We start from the raw sequence: 21546 nt of genomic DNA, 5'->3' as shown, positions 1-21546 counted from the left end.
TATTGTGCGGTCTGACCTTTTGACCTACACATGTCAAAACACATATGGTGAACTCGGCTAACTCTCCTACACATAACACAAAGCTTAATTTCTAAAAAAAAACCCACTGTTTGATTTTATATATTTTTTAATGTAAAAACCATGCTTGAAATGCTTTAAATCTATTCTGCGGCTTGACCTTTTCACCTACCCATGTCAAAACTCATCTGATGATCTCAACTGACTGCCCCACACATAACACAAAGCTTTTTTTCAAAAAAAAAAAACACCCTTTGATTTTATACCATTTTTTAATGTGAAAAAAGGCTATAAATCTATTCAGCGGCTTGACCTTTTCACCTACCCATGTCAAAACACATCTGATTATCTCAACTAACTGCCCCACACATAACACAAAGCTTTTTTTCAAAAAAAGAGCACCCTTTGATTTTATACCATTTTTTAATGTGAAAAAAAGGCTATAAATCTATTCAGCGGCTTGACCTTTTCACCTACCCATGTCAAAACACATCTGATGATCTCAACTAACTACCCCACACATAACACTAAGCTTTGTGTTATGTGTAGGAGAGTTAGCCGAGTTCACCATATGTGTTTTGACATGTGTAGGTCAAAAGGTCAGGTCAACTTTACCACGCTTTGGAGTCATACTAACCTGGCTGGATGTCATCCAGTATCACAACCGCCCTGAACTCTTGGAACGGTGTCACCAATGATGAATGTTGCCAAGGAAACAAGGAATGAGAGGTTGATGAAAAATTATTGACATATTAAAGAAATGTGCCAAAAAGGTGCTGTCAACAATGTCTCGCAATTTTCAAGCACATACATTTTTTGTTACCTTCAGCAATCATCTCTGTGACAGCGAGCTGCTTATTGTGCGAGTACACTGTTAAAAAAAACGGTCTCTGTAGGCAGCCCAGGATCCAAACACTGGAAACAAGCAGTCAGGGCAGCTTGTCCCCATAAACAAAAATAAAACCAAGGAATTTCTCTGGGAAGAGGGGTTATCTACCTGTCTGCCATATTTCATTGTTTAAACATAAACTTCCTGTGAAATCTGACTATACCTTTAAATGAGAAATCACTGACTATACCTTTAAATGAGAAATCACTGACTACATCTTTCAATGAGAAATCACTGACTATACCTTTAAATGAGAAATCACTGACTACACCTTTTGAGAAATCACTGACTACACCTTTAAATGAGAATCAGCGTTTTGTAACATACAGTAGATCTCCGTTTCTGGTCACCGAGTAACAAAACTGTGATACAATATTAGTGACAGACAAACTACACTCCAGTGACTGGGTATTGTGGTCAAAATTATTCCAAGACAACTGGTGTGAGACTGCAGCTTTATTCACGATACCGGGAGCATGTTACTCACATGAAAGTCAAAGTAACAAGCCCACACATCTGTGGGCGAAGCCTGTTCTTATACCCTTAACACACACACACATGGAAAATCACTAGACACACTTTAGTGAGTCTTTAACCACCTGGTAATTATCAGAGATAAGAATGTTTACAAGAACTCCTCAACCATGTTTGTGTTTGTGTGCCATGGGTTCACCATGGGGTCACCTCCACATTCCTAAGGCCAGGATGGCAACTAGAGTTAATTATATGTAAGCTATAGTAAATGGTTAATACAATGGGAAACATATAAAATTTATCCCACATATCCCCCCCTGTGGAGCTATGAAGCTCCATTCCTATCGCATCAATATATGTATATTCATGATACAATAAACATAAGGTTAGACTTATTTTATAGTTCTATAATTTCCTCTTTCGTAATATCTAGTATTTCTCTGAATCTTTAGACTTTCCACTTGGCATGGGACCATGTCATTGTTGATAAACATTGAGGGCTGGTACATACAGTAGTCAATAGACCGCACAGAGAATCCTGAAAAGTTCTATAGGGAAACACTTAATACAGAAACACTCACACTTGAAAAGATTTTTCTTGGCATATCCAACATATTTCATTATTTCCTGTTAATGTTAATTTAGCATGGAAGGCTAACTCACAGACTTTATTATTATCACAAACTTCTTTCTTAAGGGATGATTAGATGAATAATAAGCAAAACAAACATCAACATCTTCTGTTTTCTCAGTTATTCAAAACCAAAAATAAAACCTAATCCTAGTCTTCAACAGCAGAGCTGACTTGGGTGTTTAGACCCTCCTCAGGTAACTGTCCAAATAAAATTAAACCAAAACAACAAACTTGTAACGTTTATCTAGCTAAACTGAGAAAGAATATTTTAATGTGATGCTAGTGATATTTTATTCATTCTCCCCAAAAGTCCATTCTTCAGTCTATTGCAAAATATGTTTGATAGATAGATAGATAGATAGATACTTTGTCAACCCTCTCTTGCAACCACGTGTTGGTTATGTTCAGTTCAGTTCATGTATGTTCTGGATTCTTCACCACTCTGAAATCCTTATGGCTGTACATGTAGGTGTAGATGTTAATTCTTCGAAAAGTCCTTTCCATTTGTCCTGGTTCCAGCGTTTTCTTCCTTTGCAATCCTTTGATGAGTTCCTAGGAGCCTGGCTTGGCTGGGTTTGTCCTTTGCAAACTTTGTGGAAGGGCCAACGCCACCTGATGAGAAACAAAAGACAGAGCAGCAATCAGTTCTCGCATGTAACCATTGTCCTATCTACATCTCTTAGGTTAGGTAACCTGGAGCCGGCAAGGGACGTCCGGTCAAAATCTCAAAAGTGCTAAACCCTGTAGATTTTGATGAACGGCCTCTAAGGTAGAAAAAAGCCAAAGGAAAAGCTGTCACCCAGCCCATCTCTGTTGACACTATAATTTTAGTCAATTTTGCTTTCAACATTGAATTAGCAACTGCACTTTGTGGTTGGTATGCACAATGGGTTCTAAAGCCAATTTACAATTTCTCTGATAGAATTTTAAAAGTTTTATTCACAAAATGTTATCTGAGGTTAGTTTCTTAGGGCCTCCCCATCTAGGTACCACATGTCTCATTAAACATCCAGGTCATTTTGAGAACATATCAACTATCACATATTCAAATCCTCTCCATTTGTTCAATTGAATGAAATACATTATAATATGCTCAACAGCCATTCAGGTGGTGGGTGATGTCCTTCCTTGACTCTCATTGTAGGTGCAACATTATATTTTAGACACATTAATACACCTTGCACAATACATGGTTGCTACTGTAGTGAATCCTGGTGCAAAATAGATTTTCTCTATTGTCTTTATCATAGCGTTAGAATTTGCATTGCCTAAGCCATGAGATAGGTTAGCAATAATGTGAACACAAGACCTCAGAAGAACTGGCCTGACTGTCAGGGCCACAGACCTGTCTGTGTACTTTCCATACAATTCTTCCATTTCCGTCTTTCCTTATTATTTGATGCTTTCTGGGCTTCCTTTAAAGCCTCTTCAGATGTAACAATATCTGGTATTTGTCAATTCAAAAAGAAATACATGTGCTTTGTTGTCTCAAAATTCAAAATTCAGGTGTTATTCTCTGCACTCCCCCCTGCGCGGCTCTCTTAGCTGCCGCGTCAGCTTTCCTATTGACCAAGCTGATAACATCTGTATTTGCAGTGTGGGTTGACAATTTACTACAGGCACATCATGAACAATTTTCTAGTTAAAATGACTATCAATATAAATGCAAACAGATTTGCCTTTTGTCAATTCCACCAGTTCAGCTGATTGGGCAGAGAAATATGGGAGGGAGTGAGATTCACTCTTATCAAATGATTCACTACAAAGTAACCAGTCCCTACCTCTCCGGACTCCAAACACTTAGATGATTCATTAACAAACAAGATTAGGTCAGGATTTGACAAAAGTGTTTCAGAAATGTCAAGGCTAGAATTAGTGCACATAGAAACAAATTCACAGTAATTACGCAAATCACCATCATCTTGTTGGTATAGAGTAGTTGGATTAAATGTTGTACAACATGCAAGGGTTATATGAGTAAGGGTTAATAACACATGCTGATATGTCAGGACACTAGCAGGTGTAAGATGCGTAGATTTTCTTGTAGAAGATATTTGTTTAAGCAATGAATATACTTCATGTGGGACTTTTGCAGTAAGTGGATGCAACAACACAATGTCAGCACAAGCTAACATCCCACTGGCAGCTGCTGTTACAAACTTCAGATAAGGAATCATTCAGGATCTAATTGTTTAGATAAGTAAAGCCACTGGTCTGTGCTGAGTCTGACCCTCATGCTGTTGACATACCACTGGGGACATGTTGAGGTGTTTCCACACAGAATGGTAGGTCATGATTAGGCAACCTCAGAGCTAGAGTTGACACTAATGATCTAAAAAGTTTTGTCACAATTGTCAGTCCAAGTCAGTTCGTCAGTCAATTTTTAACAGGTATTTGCATATGCTTGGAGTGGCTATACTCTCTGTTTAATTTAAAATCCAAGCAAGGGATTAGCCAATTATTCCTAGGAAGCACAACATTTGCTGCTTTGTCTTGGGTCTGGACAAGCAGTTATTGATGAGATGCAAAATGCATCTAGGGCCCAACAGCCAGGAGTTAGTATATCACCCAAATTACTTAACCCTCTCCTGACAGAGTTGCAACTTTTGTTTGGAGACTTCCAGTCTCACACTGGCCAGGAATGTAATATTGCCACAGTGTCAATTTGGCACACCTCAGTCGACGGATTTGCTGGTTAAACATTATTGACATAGGTGATAATAGCGCTTCATGACAGCAGAATTAATATAGAGAGGCAAGATACCAGAGCTTTGTTTGAAACGGGCGCTGACTCTGTATCTTTGTGGCAAATATGTCCTTTGAAAATAAACGCAAATCGAAACTAACAATAAGGATCCGCTCTAATTGTAATTTATGCAATTCTAGAACGAATAATTTTGACCACATATTTGGCGACGAGGATGGGATACCTATCTCTGAGACATAGCGAGGAGGACCAAAGGCGCAGGACCCTAACCAAGTCGACTGGAGGGAGATCTCTTTGTGATCTTGGGAGAAGGCCGTCATCAGCAACCAACACTGCTCAGCGGCACCCAGCCTGGCCAGAGGGAATCCTCCTGTGACTCGGATACGGTAACACCCGTGTTTGGTGGTCACAGACAACTTGGTGGTGAGTCCCTGATTTTACATTTGTTGATGGGAGATTAGTGGGTAAAGGGAATAGGTGAAGTGAAGGGAAATTTCCTTTATCTATAGTGTGGAGCATAGAAAAGCTAAATGAATGTAGGGCTATGGAAGAAAAGGGAAATGAATGTAGGGCTATGGTAGAGAAGGGAAAAGAAAGTAGGATAAAGAACAGAAAAAAAAATATCCCCGTTAACAGAAAGAGAGAATTGGCTGAGTAGGCTGTGATGTTGTTGTCAGAGCGAGTTGAGGAAACAGTTCAAGTTGTAAATCAGAAGTGGGTCCCCTGTTCGGACCCCTCTATCCCATTCAGCTTTGTCATGCTGAGACCAGACAGGATTTGGAGAGTGCTGTTGTGATGGGTGATCCCAATACTCTTTCTGATTGTCTTTGTCACAGTGGCATACAAAGTGGTCTACTCCTCTGGTTAGCCCCCCTATAGCCACATCCATGTTCTTCCTTCAAGCATATTGTTCAGTTCATTCAGAGCCACAGTACTCCAAGCAACAAGAACTCTTTACATAGTCCATAATATCCTCTGTAGAGCCTTTGCCTCTCTCTCTCTTCTGCACAGGTATATCTTTCTTTCTGTTCTTTATCCTACTTTCTTTTCCCTTCTCTACCATAGCCCTACATTCATTTCCCTTTTCTTCCATAGCCCTACATTCATTTAGCTTTTCTATGCTCCACACTATAGATAAAGGAAATTTCCCTTCACTTCACCTATTCCCTTTACCCACTAATCTCCCATCTATACATTCAGATCCATATTTTCTCTACATGTATATTTAACTCCCCATATCAGTGTCTCCTTAATATTTTTATTTTGCCAATTGCCTTACGCCTAAAATCAGAGCAAATCAAACAAAATGTGATGACAATCTTATCAGATACCCAAAGTTCAAAACACCCAAAGTACAAAACACACAAACACCCAAAACACACAATGCGCAAAACACACAAACACACAAAACACACAATGCGCAGAACCGGTTGCACTGTCTACGCATAGACAGCACGGCCACTACCACTATATCTGGCAGGAAAAATACGTATCATCCGCCTCAACCTTAGGCAGGATAACCCTCCACCTCCATCACAGGCAGGAAAACCTTCTACCTCTCTCTAGGTAGGAAAACCGGAAAACCCTCTACCTCTCTCTAGGTAGGAAAACCCTCTACCCCTATGTAGGTAGGAAAACCTTCTACCTCTGTTTACAGTAGGTAGGAAACCATGTATATACAACCACCCCATTTTACAAACTTAAACAAATGTAAAATCAGGGACTCACCACCAAGTTGTCTGTGACCACCAAACACGGGTGTTACCGTATCCGAGTCACAGGAGGATTCCCTCTGGCCAGGCTGGGTGCCGCTGAGCAGTGTTGGTTGCTGATGACGGCCTTCTCCCAAGATCACAAAGAGATCTCCCTCCAGTCGACTTGGTTAGGGTCCTGCGCCTTTGGTCCTCCTCGCTATGTCTCAGAGATAGGTATCCCATCCTCGTCGCCAAATATGTGGTCAAAATTATTCCAAGACAACTGGTGTGAGACTGCAGCTTTATTCACGATACCGGGAGCATGTTACTCACATGAAAGTCAAAGTAACAAGCCCACACATCTGTGGGCGAAGCCTGTTCTTATACCCTTAACACACACACACATGGAAAATCACTAGACACACTTTAGTGAGTCTTTAACCACCTGGTAATTATCAGAGATAAGAATGTTTACAAGAACTCCTCAACCATGTTTGTGTTTGTGTGCCATGGGTTCACCATGGGGTCACCTCCACATTCCTAAGGCCAGGATGGCAACTAGAGTTAATTATATGTAAGCTATAGTAAATGGTTAATACAATGGGAAACATATAAAATTTATCCCACAGTATCACCTGATATCTTTCACACCCCAGCCACCGGATATCACCTGATATCTTTCACAGAAGCTTGATTTGGAGGAAAGCCTTTTGCATAAAGCACTTCCACTCTATGTGGATCTGATAACATATCGTTGGATGTCAAAACACTAGGATATTTCACAGAAGCATTTCGATCACCATGTCTTCGGTTTTTATATATTATTGTATCTGTTGTATTCAGAACCTGACTGATGACCCACAGACAGAGTGATTTCATACTGTATGTACATCCCTATGGTACCCATCCATAAGCAGGGATTGAGAAGGAGGCCTTGACTTCACTCACTCATAAGTATTCTTTATCAATTTCATGAATCAATTTTCAGTGTTAACAGAATTAACATTAGTTGCATATTTGCCAAACAAAAAAAAAAATAAAAAAAAACAAAACAAGCTGTTCAGGGAAATATTTGTAGGTATCTTGTATCAATAGTGAAAGTGGTGACTTTCACAGGTCACTTCTACAAGCCAAACAGATTTTCATTTAACATAAGAAGCGTAACAAAAGACTACAGCTTGTCTAATAGCTTGGTCATCAGAGACTGAATAGACTTGAGATGCGTGAGAGTCTCGTTGTGGCGGCGCTGAGTGGCCTTCTCTGCCTCTCGCAGGAAGTGCAGCAGTTGGTCCTCTTCTCTCCTGCGCTTGTGAGACGGTGGCGTCGGCGTGCCAGGGGGTGAGGGGTCGTCTGCCGCGTCACTGAATGCCCTCACGCGGCTACGACGGCCTCGCAACACGGGCCCAACCACCTCTCGCCTCTCGGGGGTCTTGACCACGGGGAAGGACTCGTCTTCCTCTACCAGAAGGGCGTCCATCTCTGAGTAAAAATGGAAGCGTGTGGCATCTTTGCCTCGAGTTTTCATATTTTCTCTAACCTTTGAGTATCCTTCAACAAGAGTGTACCACTTCCTGGTCACCCTCCGAGGGCAAAAGTACTTCCTGAAATGGACGCTCAACTTCTCTGCTGCATCTTTCCACAGCTGTTGCTTACTGCCCTTGAAAGTCGAAAGTCGTTTGTTCAACTCTTTGAACGTTCTTGGGGGACCGCGGCCCTGATTCTCAATGTGCTGGCGCATGAGGTCAATCAAGAACAGTGATTGGTCCCTGGAGAAGCTCTCATGGACTTCCAGTGATACTGATTGATTGAATGTGGGTATGGGTGGTTCTGATTGGCTGAATGTGGGTATGGGTGAATCTGATTGGCTGAATGTGGGTATGGGTGGTTCTGATTGGCTGAGTGGGGCGTCTGTGTTTTCCTGGTTGAATGTGGCCTCGGTGTTCTCCTGACAGCTGCCTAAAACACACATGATAACAGGTTAGCAGACAGTACATCAATAACAATACTGCTATTTTCATGATAAGGATCGCTATTATTATCTAACCTGTTGTTGTATTACTGTCGGCGACTGCTGAATCATTGCTGCTGGGTCCTAGTGCCTCAGGCTTGGGTTCCCTTTGCCTCTCTGTCGTCACGACAACAGGGGGGGCCTCGTCATGTTGAACCTCCAGAAGCTCGTCTATGTCCGAGTAAAACTGGAAGCGCATGCTGTTCCTCTGCCCTGTGATTCTATCGCGGTCTCGGACGTTTTTATATCCTTGAACAAGACTGCTCCATTTTCTGGCCACCACATCAGGGTTGAAGTATTCCAGGAAGTGACTGCTCAGCTGTTCGGCCGCGTCTTCCCACAACCGCTTCTTGGCAGATTTGAGTCGTCCATTCAACTCTTCGAGGGTCTTTGGGAGACCTTCCCCCTCTGTGATGACGAGCTGCCGCATCAAGTCAATCAAAAACAACGTCTGGTCCTTGTTGAAGCTCTCGTTTTCTTTCACTTGCACAACTGGGGACGCCTGCACAAATGCCGTGCTGTAGTGAGTCCTGAGTGGAGACGTGTATGCAGTAGACCTCCTGTGAGGAGCGCCATATGGAGTCCTGTATGCAGTCTTAGCCAACGCTTTCACACTGCTACTACGAGAGGCTTGGGATGGAGATATGCGCAGCCCTCGTCCGTCTGGTGTCACCACAACAGGAAAGATCACGTCGTGCTCCTCTTCGTCAACGTCTTTCAAAAGCGCGTCCATCTCTGAATAAAACTTAAAACGAGTGGTTTCCTTACCCCTATTTCTCATACTGTCTCTAGCCTTTGTGTATCCCTCGAGAAGAGTGTGCCATTTCCTGTGCACCTTGGAAGGTAGAAAAGACTCCGTGAACTGGCTGCTCAACTGCTCTGCTGCGTCTTCCCATAGCAGTTTATTGCTTCCCTTGGCGGATTTAAGTCGTGTGTTCAGTTCGTGTAATGTTTTCGGGAGACCCTCGCCTTCGTTGAAGATGTGGTGCCGCATCAGGTCAATCAAAAACACGGTTTGGCTCCTGGTGAAGCTCTCGTTTGGTGGCATGGGCATGGATGGATCTGACTGACTGAATGTGGGCACTGGTGGTTCTGATTGGCTGAATGTGGGCACTGGTGCTTCTAATTGGCTGGGTGTGGCACAAGAACTCTCCTGACAGCTGTCTAAAGCACACATAGAAAATAACAGATTAGTACACAGAGCATGAATAACATTACTAATAATATTAAGATTACTATTTTTAATTAAGTTAATTGATTCCATTGTGACCTAAACCAGTCATATTATTGCTATTCTATTGCAAGATCTACTGCCTGAGAGTCTTATCTTGTCTCATTATCTAACCTATTGAAGGAAATTCTCCAGATTCGATCAGGTTTGCCATGATTAGGCCCTTTGTGTGTTCAATGTGTGGTGAGGTCTGCTGTCTTCTGGGATGAGAACCTGATATGGACTGGCCCTCTGAGGGACACACACACACACACACACACACACACACACACACACACACACACACACACACACACACACACACATAGCAGAGGGAAGGGGGGGAGGGAGAGAAAGAGAGAGAGATCAGTAAGGGAAAGTACAGTACATTGATGTTTTTTTGGGACAAAACAGTAGCCTACTTCACAGTGTTAAATGCTAACAGTAGTCAGACCTATTATCAAAAACAGTAGCCTAGGCTAACTGTAACATAACTTCAAGGCGTATATAAAGCCAACATTTGTGTTACAACACTTTACCAGTGTTGTAGGGCGAATATCATAAAACAGCTTAATTAAATTTATTAAAATGGGTTTTCTACTTTCAAACACCTTCTTCACGAGGTTGGGAAGTCGGGTAGTCAGCTAGCCTGTTGACAACACTAGTTGGTAACAACGCATTTTACAAGTAGCAACCTATCATTGAAGTGGGACTGCACTGTGTAGGAATGATTTAATGACACACAAATAAAACAGGAGAAGTACAACCAAACACTGCAGCAGTTACAACAGTTATTTAATTCACAATCACTTACTGCTCGAGAACGATGCAGTTCTCCCGAGTGCCGACTTTCGGCTTCCGACCGACCGCTTCCGACCAAGGCTTCCGATTTCTGAAGGCGTTCCAGATTAGCCCTCCGACTGGGAACACTGAGTCTTGACACTACCAGTTCCCAGCTCAAATAACGTAACGCAGTCGTCCAAGTTATGCAACCTTGCCTTCCGATGTCATGTTTTTTTCATATCGTGGGAGCAGGCACCATGACAAACTCTTAGCAGAAGCAGAGAATGCCTAATAAAGGGCAGAAGCTTCATGAAATCTATCGGACTCACGTTAAAATTAGTTAAAGATCCCATCATACCAACCGTTAGCTGTAGGCTAGCAACTGTAAGTTCATGTTTTAAAAACGAATAACATTAACTCGGGTTTCGTTGTCGACATGTTTATTTAATTTTTTTGATTGTAAATTTGTGAATTAAAAATGAAATAGGTGTACACCACGCGCCACTTAGGCTATCAACAACAGGAAGTCGTGCAGCACAAATAAATAACAGTGTTACAAAGGTAGTTCTACGAAGGTCCTTGGTGTTGAATTCTTTGTAAGAGTTGGACATTTATTTTACAGCTCCTGCGTTCCCTTTTATTTTGCGTTCCCTCATAAGCCTAACTTTCGCCTGAACAGAAAACGCAATAGGCTATAGGCCTAGGTCAATTAAATTTAAAACACAAATGTATTCCCAAGGGGCAATTTGCGCAGTCATGTAGTAGCCTACACATAGCCTACTGTACACTGGTGTAAATAATAGACGTGTATGCCATAAAAATGTGTAAAAACTGGTCAGCCTTTGTAGATAGATGGGGGGTCCAAGGATGTGATTATTATTATTATGTGGGAGTCTTATTATATGAAGTCTACGGTGCTCCATGGTGCTTGTTGACTGTGTGCCTTTAGCTGAGATTGAGTACGATGGTGGATAACAGGGGTGGGCTAAAAAGGTATTTGGTGTTTTCAACTATACAAAGATTGCCCGTTGGATGTACATAGCCTACTGTAGGCTGCGGAGTCATCAGAGGAGCCACTGAAAGGTTTCCTGTCTCTTGGTTGTACAGCATAGGCCGTATAAAATAGGTTGTAGGCCTACAGGCTGCAGAGTCGCCTTGGGTAGCCACTCAAAGGAAAGGAGCACGGTAGAGTGTTGCTTTTAATTGAGGGGTTGCTTAAAATCCGGCAAACCAGCCTGATCCTCTGCTGCGCACATAAACTGTTAAACATGTCCTCCGCACTATATGGACAGAGCAGCTATAACTACACTATTTTGTTATCAGCTGCAGTTTGGAAGGCAAATAGAACGGAACCAGCAGGTCAAAGAGAACATGCTGGTGCTCACAATAAAATAATAATACAGTATGTGTGAGTATGCTTTTCTTGACCTCAAATAGGTTTAACCTCCACTGTCACTGCTGACCTTTCTTGAGGATTAGGCCTACTGTGTTGGAATTTGATGGTAGTAGTAACCACCAACTAGTTCCCTCTGTTCGCTAGAGAAGGTGATTGGTCTTGCTGACGTTGATAAAAGCTTGAAAAAAATAAGCAACCTCGATAAGAATATAAATTCCCACCATGACCCTTTGTGAGCTCCATAGTTACACACAGGTGAAAGGTTGTTGAGGGCAGTGGGCAGTTAGCAGTCATGGCACAAGGCCGTAAGAATGACTTATTTAAACTTCAACCCCCTCTACAATCCTGTCTGTCAGATACTGTCAAATAAAGAACATTTTTACCTCCGTCAAGGAGGTTATGTTTTCATCGGGTTTGTCTGTCTGTCTGTCTATTCATTTGTTCGCAAGATAACTCAAAGTTATGGATGGGTTTCAATGACATTTTCTGGGAAGGTCTGAAATGACCCAAGGAAGAATCAATTTGGGAGTGATCCGTACACCGTTTGGATCCAGGAGGCGGTTATGTTTTCGTTTGGCGGAGGTTTGCGCCCTCAAAGTGCTTTTCTAGTTTGTATGTAGGATTACTGTCACTCTATCACAAGAAACATTCACTCTCAAAATGAATGTGTTGCTTTTGTTATTTTTTACACAATATGTCTTGAAAATAACAACACAACTTGTCAGATAGGGACAACACATTGAGAATCCATCTGACATAAGAATTGCCCCCTCCATCACTGCTGCCATAAGAATTGCCCCCTCCATCACTGCTGTCATAAGAATTGCCCCATAAGAATTGCCCCCTCCATCACTGCTGTCGTAAGAATTGCCCCCTCCATCACTCAAGTCTGGGCTCAGAAGTCAGAACTCATGTTCTCGCTGGCCTTCTCTGCCATCCAGTGTCCAACTTACTACAGTGTGCTTGCAATTCTGCATCTTGCTGTTCCTTGTTTAATGTATCTGGGCGGTTCCTTGTTTGATGTACAGATGGCTGGGTTGGATAACCACATTTGGCATGTACCCAACCTGCTTCAGACAATTTTGTGAATTAGAAGCTTTAAAAAGCTGTTTCCAGAATTAGATACCAGGATACATTGAGGGATGAAAAATGATAGAAATATGAATAACATAAATAATTTTGATTTAATGCATTCATGAAATGTTTAAAGTATTAAAGTGAATTACAGTCAGGCAGCCAAATGTGATCACAAGATTATACGTAAGGACAAAAGTCCCCATTTAAACAACAAGAGCAAGGTGGCTATTAACCAAAGTGAAACCATACTCCAGCAACTGGATATTACCTGATATCTTTCTCAGATGCTTGATTTGGAGGGATTTCTTGTGTATTAGCCAGACAGTGTTAATGCAAGTTAAAAGAAACAACACCATAATAATACCATATTAACTGCCCCACATATTAACCTCATAGCTGATGAAATTTTGCAAAATCAATGTATAAGCCACGGCTTATAATTACGGAACACTGTATGAAGTAATATGAATTATATGAAAATATACTGGTGCATACATACTGTACATTTTTGCGTATCTTTTCTAAAAGTGAAAATGTTGACTTTCACAGGTCACCTCTACAAGCCACTGTGTAATTTCTCATCTAACATAACGGACATTTTGAAAGGACAAACGACTACAGCTTGTCTAACAGCTTGGTCATCAGAGACTGAATAGACTTGAGATGCGTGAGAGTCTCGTTGTGGCGGCGCTGAGTGGCCTTCTCTGCCTCTCGCAGGAAGTGCAGCAGTTGGTCCTCTTCTCTCCTGCGCTTGTGAGAGGGTGGCGTCGGCGTGCCAGGGGGTGAGGGGTCGTCTGCCGCGTCACTGAATGCCCTCACGCGGCTACGACGGCCTCGCAACACGGGCCCAACCACCTCTCGCCTCTCAGGGGTCTTGACCACGGGGAAGGACTCGTCTTCCTCTACCAGAAGGGCGTCCATCTCAGAGTAAAAATGGAAGCGTGTGGCATCTTTGCCTCGAGTTCTCATATTTTCTCTAACCTTTGTGTATCCGTCAACAAGAGTGGTCCACTTCCTGGACACCCTCCGAGGACAAAAGGACTTCCTGAAATGGACGCTCAACTTCTCTGCTGCATCTTTCCACAGTTCTTGCTTACTGCCCTTGATAGCAGTAAGTCGTTTGTTCAACTCTTTGAACGTTCTTGGGGGACCGCCGCCCTGATTCTCAATGTGCTGGCGCATGAGGTCAATCAAGAACAGTGATTGGTCCCTGGTGAAGCTTTCTTTGGTTTCCAGTGATAGGAGTGATTCTGATTGGTTGAATGTGGGTATGGGTGATTCTGATTGGCTGAGTGTGGGCACTGGTGGATCTGATTGGCTGAATGTGGGTATGGGTGATTCTGATTGGCTGAATGTGGGTATGGGTGGTTCTGATTGGCTGAGTGGGGTGTCTGTGTTTTCCTGGTTGAATGTGGCCTCGGTGTTCTCCTGACAGCTACCTAAAACACACATGATAACAGGTTAGCAGACAGTACATCAATAACAATACTGCTATTTTCATGATAAGGATCGCTATTATTATCTAACCTGTTGTTGTATTACTGTCGGCGACTGCTGAATCAGTGCTGCTGGGTTGGCTTTGCCTCTCTGTCGTCACGACAACAGGGGGGGCCTCGTCATGTTGAACGTCCAGAAGCTCGTCTATGTCCGAGTAAAACTGGAAGCGCATGCTGTTCCTCTGCCCTGTGATTCTATCGCGGTCTCGGACGTTTTTATATCCTTGAACAAGACTGCTCCATTTTCTGGCCACCACATCAGGGTTGAAGTATTCCAGGAAGTGGCTGCTGAGCTGTTCGGCCGCGTCTTCCCACAACCGCTTCTTGGCAGATTTGAGTCGTCCATTCAACTCTTCGAGGGTCTTTGGGAGACCTTCCCCCTCAGTGATGACGAGCTGCCGCATCAAGTCAATCAAAAACAACGTCTGGTCCTTGTTGAAGCTCTCGTTTTCTTTCACTTGCACAACTGGGGACGACTGTACAAATGCCGTGCTGTAGTGAGTCCTGAGTGGAGATGTGTATGGAGTAGACCTCCTGTGAGGAGCACTATATGGAGTCCTGTATGCAGTCACACTGCTACTACGAGAGGCTTGGGATGGAGATTTACGCAGCCCTCGTCCCACTGGTGTCACCACAACAGGCAGGATCACATCATGCTCCTCCTCCTTCAGGTTCTCCAAGAGCGCGTCCATCTCTGAATAAAACTGAAAGCGGGTGTCCTTCCCCATGTTCCTCATGCTGTATCTAGCCCTCGTGTATCCGTCCAGCAGAGTGTTCCATTTCCGGCTCACCTTTCGAGGTAGAAAAGACTCCGTGAAATGGCTGCTCAACTGCTCTGCTGCGTCTTCCCATAGCAGTTTCTTTCTGCCCTTGGCGGATTTAAGTCGTGTGTTCAGTTCGTGTAATGTTTTCGGGAGACCTTCGCCTTCGTTGAAGATGTGGTGCCGCATCAGGTCAATCAAAAACACGGTTTGGCTCCTGGTGAAGCTCTCGTTTGGTGGCATGGGCGCTGCTGGATCTGATTGGCTGAATGGGGGCACTGGTGGTTCTGATTGGCTGAGTTGGGCATCTGTGATTTCCTGGTTAAATGTGGCATCAGTGTTTTCCTGACAGCTGCCTAAAATCACACATGATAATAACAGGTTAGCAGACAGTACATCAATAACACTGCTATTTTTATATTATAATTACTGAATGTTCACAAGTAATTATATTATTGTTTATTGTTCATTTTCACAATTATATCTATTATTTAAGTGTTCATGTTATTACTCCATTCTATGCTGGATGATCTATTTTCTCTTGGTCAATACAGTCTTGGTCAATCATATCTTGTCTTGTCATTTTCATTTTCTTATCATCTTTAGGGCAGCCATGGCCTACTGGTTAGGGCTTGGGGCTTGAAACTGGAGGGTTGCTGATTCAATCCCCGACCAGTCCACGGCTGAAGTGCCCTTGAGCAAGGCACCTAACTCGTTGGGCAGGCAGCTCACTGCTCTGGTTAGTATGTGATTCACCCATGGGATTCACCTCACTGTGTGTTCGCTGTGTGTAGGCTACACTAATTCGGTTAAATTGGGTTAAATGCAGAGAAACTAATTTCCCTCACAGGATCAAAAAAGTATACTGTATTCTATTCTAGTTATCATCTTACCCATTGCATGAAATTCTCCAGCTTCAATCAAGTTTGCCATAATTGGGCCCAAGTTCAAATGTGTGGTAAGGTCGGCTGTGTTCTGTAGAATCTGGGATGGAGTGCCCCTCTGAGGAACAGACAGACAGACAGACACACACACAAACACACACACACACACACACACTGTTAACACTACAGCTATATTAATGCTGTGGGAAAGTTCCATTAGATATTTTTGTATAATGTTCAAAAGCTAACGTGTATCACAGATAGGGTCATTTTTCAGGAACAATTAACACAGGTAAACATATCAACGATTTCACAATCCTTTAGTGTTTTAAGGTGATTTCTTTCTTTTTTTTTTTTTTTTAATGGGATTTTCCACTTTCACGGGGTTGGGAAATCGGGTTTGCGTCAGCTAGCTAGCCAACACCAGTAACGTAAAAGAGCAGCAACCTGCCATTGAAGTGGGACTATATGCTACTACTATACTGAATACGACTGCTTTATTGACATATAACTAAAACAGGAGTATCTCTAATAGGCTACAGTTTACGACAGCAACTTACAGTGAGGTTCTTCCCGACTTTCGGCTTCCCACCAATACTTTCGACTTCAGGGTGCGTTCCACATATGAGCCTTCCGACCGGGAACACTAAGTCTTGAAAATATCCAGTTCCCACCAAGTCTAATCGAAAGCACACAAGTTGTTTCCGAGGTGTAATACATTTGTTTGTGCAAATAAGGCACATAATACTGATTAAAAGCTACGTGTAGGGTACCTCAAGCCTCATGTTGCAGAACATGCCTTTCTGAAGTCACATGGTTAAAAACGCTGTGATGTTGTCCTTCACTGATATATTGGTATATTGACTTGGTGAAACTGTCGAATAGCTTATCGGCATCATTTATTTAAAACAATAATTTAAGTTTCAGTGGATCTTTTTAAAACTTTGTGATGTTGACTCGGAAAGACTGGTCAACAGTTCTCTTTTTGTGTGTTGGGTTGCTATGGAAACCATACGTATTGGCCATGCGTTTCTGAGATATTATCCTCTGTCTGTAAGTACTAACCTAACGTTAATCCTCGACCGGTAAGAACCTACATTACAACATGGCACAGTATGCAACATAATGAATAACAAGGCAGTGTGTTAGAATAACGTTATTCTTTGGATGTTTAAATTAGTTATCGATAAAGATCCCAAGTTAACTCTGACTGTAGCTCTCATGGCATGCTAGTTACGTTCTGTTTATGTCTATGGTCCGAACCGAATAACGTGAGGACAACATAGCTAGGTTCTATGTTAGCTAACTCTGAAAACAAAACAAGACATTCTGAACGTGAACTTTCTGATAATACCATTGTAATAGCAGCATGAAGCATTTCAATGATTAACGACACTGTGAGAAAGGCTGCTTGTCTGTCAGCTAGTAACGTTTCGGAAACGATGGTCTGCATCCTTCATACGTTTGCTGTTAAGTTGTTTGTTGTCTGTTAATACCTAGTCGTTACCATTGCTCTCGACGTTGGTATCGTTTATTACTCAGCTTGCACAGCTCGTCCAGTCTTAAAGCTAGCAACAGGGAAACCAAACCAAATCAGAATGTAAAAGAACGGTTTCATGTAAAAAAAAAATATTTAATTTGATTAGTCTAAAGCTGATAAATACAGGCATAGAGGATACTTCGTGTGTTGTCTTTCAGTTCACTTGATGATTTTAGTGAAGCCTGGAACAAAGCCGTAACCTGATGAGCCATATGCATCAGTAAGACACACAATAGACTTTCTATTTTTTTCCCCACCTTCTTTTCCCTTTCAGCGTGAAATGGCATAGTGTACCATGAAAACATCAAAGCTGCCCGTGAAGCGGGCACCGCGGAGGGCAGGGAGCCTTCCTCCTGCTCGCATGCTTGGGTCCCCCAGTGTCCCTAACCTGACAGGACAGGGGGACCACCCTCTCCGCAGCGCAGCGCTCAGCGATGACGAACATCACCTCCCAGGTCCTTCTGGAATCACTATCTAGATAGAAATTAGAGCTTATGAATGAATTAATTCATCTATCCATTCATTCATTCATTCATTCATTCATTCATTCATTCAGTCATCCAACCTTTATTTGTACTAGGAAGTTCATTGAGGGTAATCCTCGTTTTCAGTGAAGCCGAGATTCAAGTTTCTAATTGTTGTAATTTATGGTTTATACTGATGTCTGGTATTTGAATGTAGACGATGGGAGAGTGGTTGGAGTTCGCTACATCACTGAGGACCTGATAAGGAGGGTGACTAAACAAGATGACCTCTCCTCTGTCCAGACTCTCAACCTTTGTGGGACAAAAAGTGACAAGAAAATTAAAGTGAGATGCCAGGAGTAATGACCATTATACTTAACACACACACACGCAGGCAGGCACACACACACACACACACACACACACACACACTCACTCACACAGACATGTCTGGGCATATGTGCATTCTTGTGTGTGTGTTACTGTAACATAGGTGTGTTGTGTGTGTGTTTTCTCTCAGTACATAGAGAATCTGGAGAGGTGTGAGAGACTGCAGGTGCTTAATCTCAGTTGCAACATCATTCAGAAGATGGAGAAACTGGACAGGCTGCACAGACTCAGGGAGCTTGACCTCTCCCACAACACAATACGGTACACACACCCCTCTCCCACAACACAATACGGTACACACACACCCCTCTCCCACAACACAATACGGTACACACACACCCCTCTCCCACAGCAGAATACGGTACACACACACCCCTCTCCCACAGTAGAATACGGTACACACACCCCTCTCCCACAGTAGAATACGGTACACACACAACCCTCTCCCACAACACAATACGGTACACACACACCCCTCTCCCACAGTAGAATACGGTACACACACACCCCTCTCCCACAACAGAATACGGTACACACACACCCCTCTCCCACAGTAGAATACGGTACACACACACCCCTCTCCCACAACAGAATACAGTACACAGTACACACACCCCTCTCCCACAACAGAATACGGTACACACACACCCCTCTCCCACAGTAGAATACGGTACACACACCCCTCTCCCACAACACAATACGGTACACACACCCCTCTCCCACAACACAATACGGTACACACACCCCTCTCCCACAGTAGAATACGGTACACACACCCCTCTCCCACAACACAATACGGTACACACACCCCTCTCCCACAACACAATACGGTACACACACCCCTCTCCCACAGTAGAATACGGTACACACACCCCTCTCCCACAACACAATACGGTACACACACCCCTCTCCCACAACACAATACGGTACACACACCCCTCTCCCACAACACAATACGGTACACACACCCCTCTCCCACAACACAATACGGTACACACACCCCTCTCCCACAACACAATACGGTACACACACACCCCTCTCCCACAACACAATACGGTACACACACCCCTCTCCCACAACACAATACGGTACACACACACCCCTCTCCCACAACACAATACGGTGCACACACACCCCTCTCCCACAACACAATACGGTACACACACACCCCTCTCCCACAACAGAATACGGTACACACCCCCCTCTCCCACAACACAATACGGTACACACACCCCTCTCCCACAGTAGAACACAGTGAACTCTGCTATGTTCTGCTATGTTCTACTATGTTCTACTATTTGACTATGTTCCACTATGTTCTACTTCAGGAAGCTTGAGGGCCTTCAGCACATGGGGAGTCTCCAGCTGCTCAATCTGTCCTATAATCTGATGGAGAGCGTCCCCCTGTGGCTGCCCAAGAAACTGCGCTCCCTGACAACCCTCAATCTGCAGGACAACAGCATCTCCTCGGTGAGCAGCTGGCAGTGCTACTTGAATGTAGTTGTGTGTGTGTGTGTGTGTGTGTGAGAGAGAGAGAGAGAGAGAGAGTTTCTATATAAACTGCTCACAAAAAGTAAAGAAACTTGACTTTGGCCCATTATATCTCCCTTTTAGTAATATCAACCAGTAAAGTGTTTCATATCATTTTTATCGTTGATTTGTCACCTTTACAATGAGGTATAGCTTGTAAGCATAGGGCAATCATGGAATGAGCAACACAAGCAAACGTGTAAGTAGTGCCAACGAAAAATGTGCCAAAATGGCCTGTTATGCTGTTGGAATTCACCTTTGTTACTTCAAGCATTGACGATTGCACTCTCCCACAGAAATGAGGAAAACAAAACATGTTAGGCATGCATTTGTTCATTTTACACTCAGTGTCAGGGTCCTCAGAAGCGTGTAGAGGATCCATATGCAGCCACAACAGCTTGGCACCTTCTTCTCATGCTGGTCACCAACCTGGCTACATTCTGCTGTGGGATGGCATTCCATTCCTCGATAAGGATCTGTTGTAAGTCAACCAACCTGGTTTTGTTGGTGACTCTGGCACGTACAGCATGGCCAAGCTGATCCCACAAGTGTTCACGGCAGGCCATTAGATCCTCTCCACTCCCAAATTCTGGAGGTACTCTGATGATCCCAGCTCTATGGGGGAGCGTTATCATCCTGGAGGATGGCAATTGGTCCCATATTCTGGAGATATGGAATTGACACTGGCTCCAGAATCTCATCCCGGTAATCTCACTGCATGATGATTGCTTTCAATGATGAACAAGGTCTGTCTTTCCAGTTAGGGAGATGTCACCCCACAGCAGAATGTAGCCAGGTTGGTGACCTGCATGAGAAGAAGGTGCCAAGCTGTTGTGGCTGCATATGGATCCTCTACACGCTACTGAGGACCCCGACACTGAGTGTAAAATGAACAAATGTATGCCTAACATGTTTTGTTTTCCTCATTTCTGTGGGAGAGTGCAATCGTCAATGCTTGAAGTAACAAAGGTGAATTCCAATAGCATACAGGCCATTTTGGCACATTTTTCGTTGGCACTACTTACACGTTTGCTTGTGTTGCTCATTCCATGATTGCCCTATGCTTACAAGCTATACCTCATTGTAAAGGTGATGAATCAACGATAAAAATGATATGAAACACTTTACTGGTTGGTATTACTAAAGGGGAGATATAATGGGCCAAAGTCAAGTTTCCTTACTTTTTGTGAGCGGTTTAAATGGATATTTCAGCAGTCAGAATGGAAACATGTCCTTTTGTTGATGTTTGGTAATTATTTAGGTGAAATAAGTATGTTTGTTAGTTAGTTAGTCAGTTTTTGGCATGATATGTGTTTGTGTATTTGTTTGGCTGTGTGTGGTGCAAGGTGCATTTACCGTCATTTGATTTCTATATGTTCCTACATGCATATGCTTGTCTCACCTGTGTGAGTGTGTGTATGTGTAAATGTCTCACCGTGTGTGTGTGTGTGTGTGTGTGTGTGTGTGTGTGTGTTTGTTTTTTTGTGGTGTGTGTGTGCATATGTGTGTGTGTGTGTGTGTGTGTGTGTGTGTGTGCGCATATATGTGTGTGTTAGTGTGTGTGTTTCTGTGTGTGTATGTGTAAATGTCT

The 21546-nt window shown here is 43.1% G+C and overlaps 3 protein-coding genes and 1 long non-coding RNA gene across 6 annotated transcripts in view; 1 reads left to right on the top strand and 3 right to left on the bottom strand.

The window, feature by feature from the left end:
- Window positions 1-1348: 1348 nt before the first annotated feature.
- On the bottom strand, window positions 1349-7038 carry LOC134088418 (uncharacterized). Its single transcript, XR_009939970.1, has 2 exons — window positions 6451-7038; window positions 1349-2627 (listed from the first exon to the last, which is right to left on the bottom strand). It is a non-coding gene; the product is annotated as an uncharacterized LOC134088418 (long non-coding RNA).
- Window positions 7039-7057: 19 nt separating this feature from the next.
- Window positions 7058-10573, bottom strand: LOC134088416 (uncharacterized). Of its 3 annotated transcripts, none has more exons than XM_062542371.1 (4): window positions 10449-10573; window positions 9770-9886; window positions 8461-9588; window positions 7058-8372 (listed from the first exon to the last, which is right to left on the bottom strand). In XM_062542371.1, exons 2-4 carry the CDS (start codon window positions 9807-9809, stop codon window positions 7588-7590), a joined length of 1953 nt encoding a protein of 650 aa, XP_062398355.1. In that variant the 5' UTR covers window positions 9810-9886; window positions 10449-10573; the 3' UTR covers window positions 7058-7587. The 3 variants fall into 3 exon arrangements, with proteins under 3 accessions (XP_062398355.1, XP_062398356.1, XP_062398357.1); XM_062542372.1 differs by having other exon boundaries at window positions 10439-10506; XM_062542373.1 differs by lacking the exon at window positions 10449-10573 and having other exon boundaries at window positions 8461-9584; window positions 9770-9847.
- Window positions 10574-12978: 2405 nt separating this feature from the next.
- LOC134088417 (uncharacterized) lies at window positions 12979-16649 on the bottom strand. Its single transcript, XM_062542374.1, has 4 exons — window positions 16592-16649; window positions 16041-16149; window positions 14418-15503; window positions 12979-14329 (listed from the first exon to the last, which is right to left on the bottom strand). Exons 2-4 carry the CDS (start codon window positions 16078-16080, stop codon window positions 13506-13508), a joined length of 1950 nt encoding a protein of 649 aa, XP_062398358.1. The 5' UTR covers window positions 16081-16149; window positions 16592-16649; the 3' UTR covers window positions 12979-13505.
- A 385-nt stretch (window positions 16650-17034) lies between these two features.
- The window catches only part of LOC134089371 (centriolin-like), a 9091-nt gene continuing 4579 nt past the window's right edge, over window positions 17035-21546 (top strand). The window contains exons 1-5 of the mRNA XM_062543812.1: window positions 17035-17084; window positions 17846-18026; window positions 18253-18380; window positions 18556-18686; window positions 19754-19895. Of these exons, the coding sequence (XP_062399796.1) occupies window positions 17867-18026; window positions 18253-18380; window positions 18556-18686; window positions 19754-19895 (561 nt within the window). The 5' untranslated portion in view covers window positions 17035-17084; window positions 17846-17866. The remainder of the gene's footprint in view (window positions 17085-17845; window positions 18027-18252; window positions 18381-18555; window positions 18687-19753; window positions 19896-21546) is intronic.

Source organism: Sardina pilchardus, chromosome 8 (assembly GCF_963854185.1).
Source record: "Sardina pilchardus chromosome 8, fSarPil1.1, whole genome shotgun sequence".
NCBI lineage: Eukaryota > Metazoa > Chordata > Actinopteri > Clupeiformes > Clupeidae > Sardina > Sardina pilchardus.
Note: the sequence above shows the minus strand (reverse complement) of the source record. Positions and strands in the feature narration are given on the sequence as shown.

Excerpts from the sequence above, each read along its gene's own strand:
- LOC134088416 (XM_062542371.1), bottom strand. The coding sequence starts at position 9,809 with ATGGCAAACCTGATCGAATCTGGAGAATTTCCTTCAATAG. Across the intron at positions 9,589-9,769 it reads TGGAGAATTTCCTTCAATAG|ACAGCTGTCAGGAGAGTTCT; the intron begins GTTAGATAATGA and ends TGTGTGCTTTAG. Across the intron at positions 8,373-8,460 it reads CGACAGTAATACAACAACAG|GCAGCTGTCAGGAGAACACC; the intron begins GTTAGATAATAA and ends TGTGTGTTTTAG.
- LOC134088417 (XM_062542374.1), bottom strand. The coding sequence starts at position 16,080 with ATGGCAAACTTGATTGAAGCTGGAGAATTTCATGCAATGG. Across the intron at positions 15,504-16,040 it reads TGGAGAATTTCATGCAATGG|GCAGCTGTCAGGAAAACACT; the intron begins GTAAGATGATAA and ends GTGTGATTTTAG. Across the intron at positions 14,330-14,417 it reads CGACAGTAATACAACAACAG|GTAGCTGTCAGGAGAACACC; the intron begins GTTAGATAATAA and ends TGTGTGTTTTAG.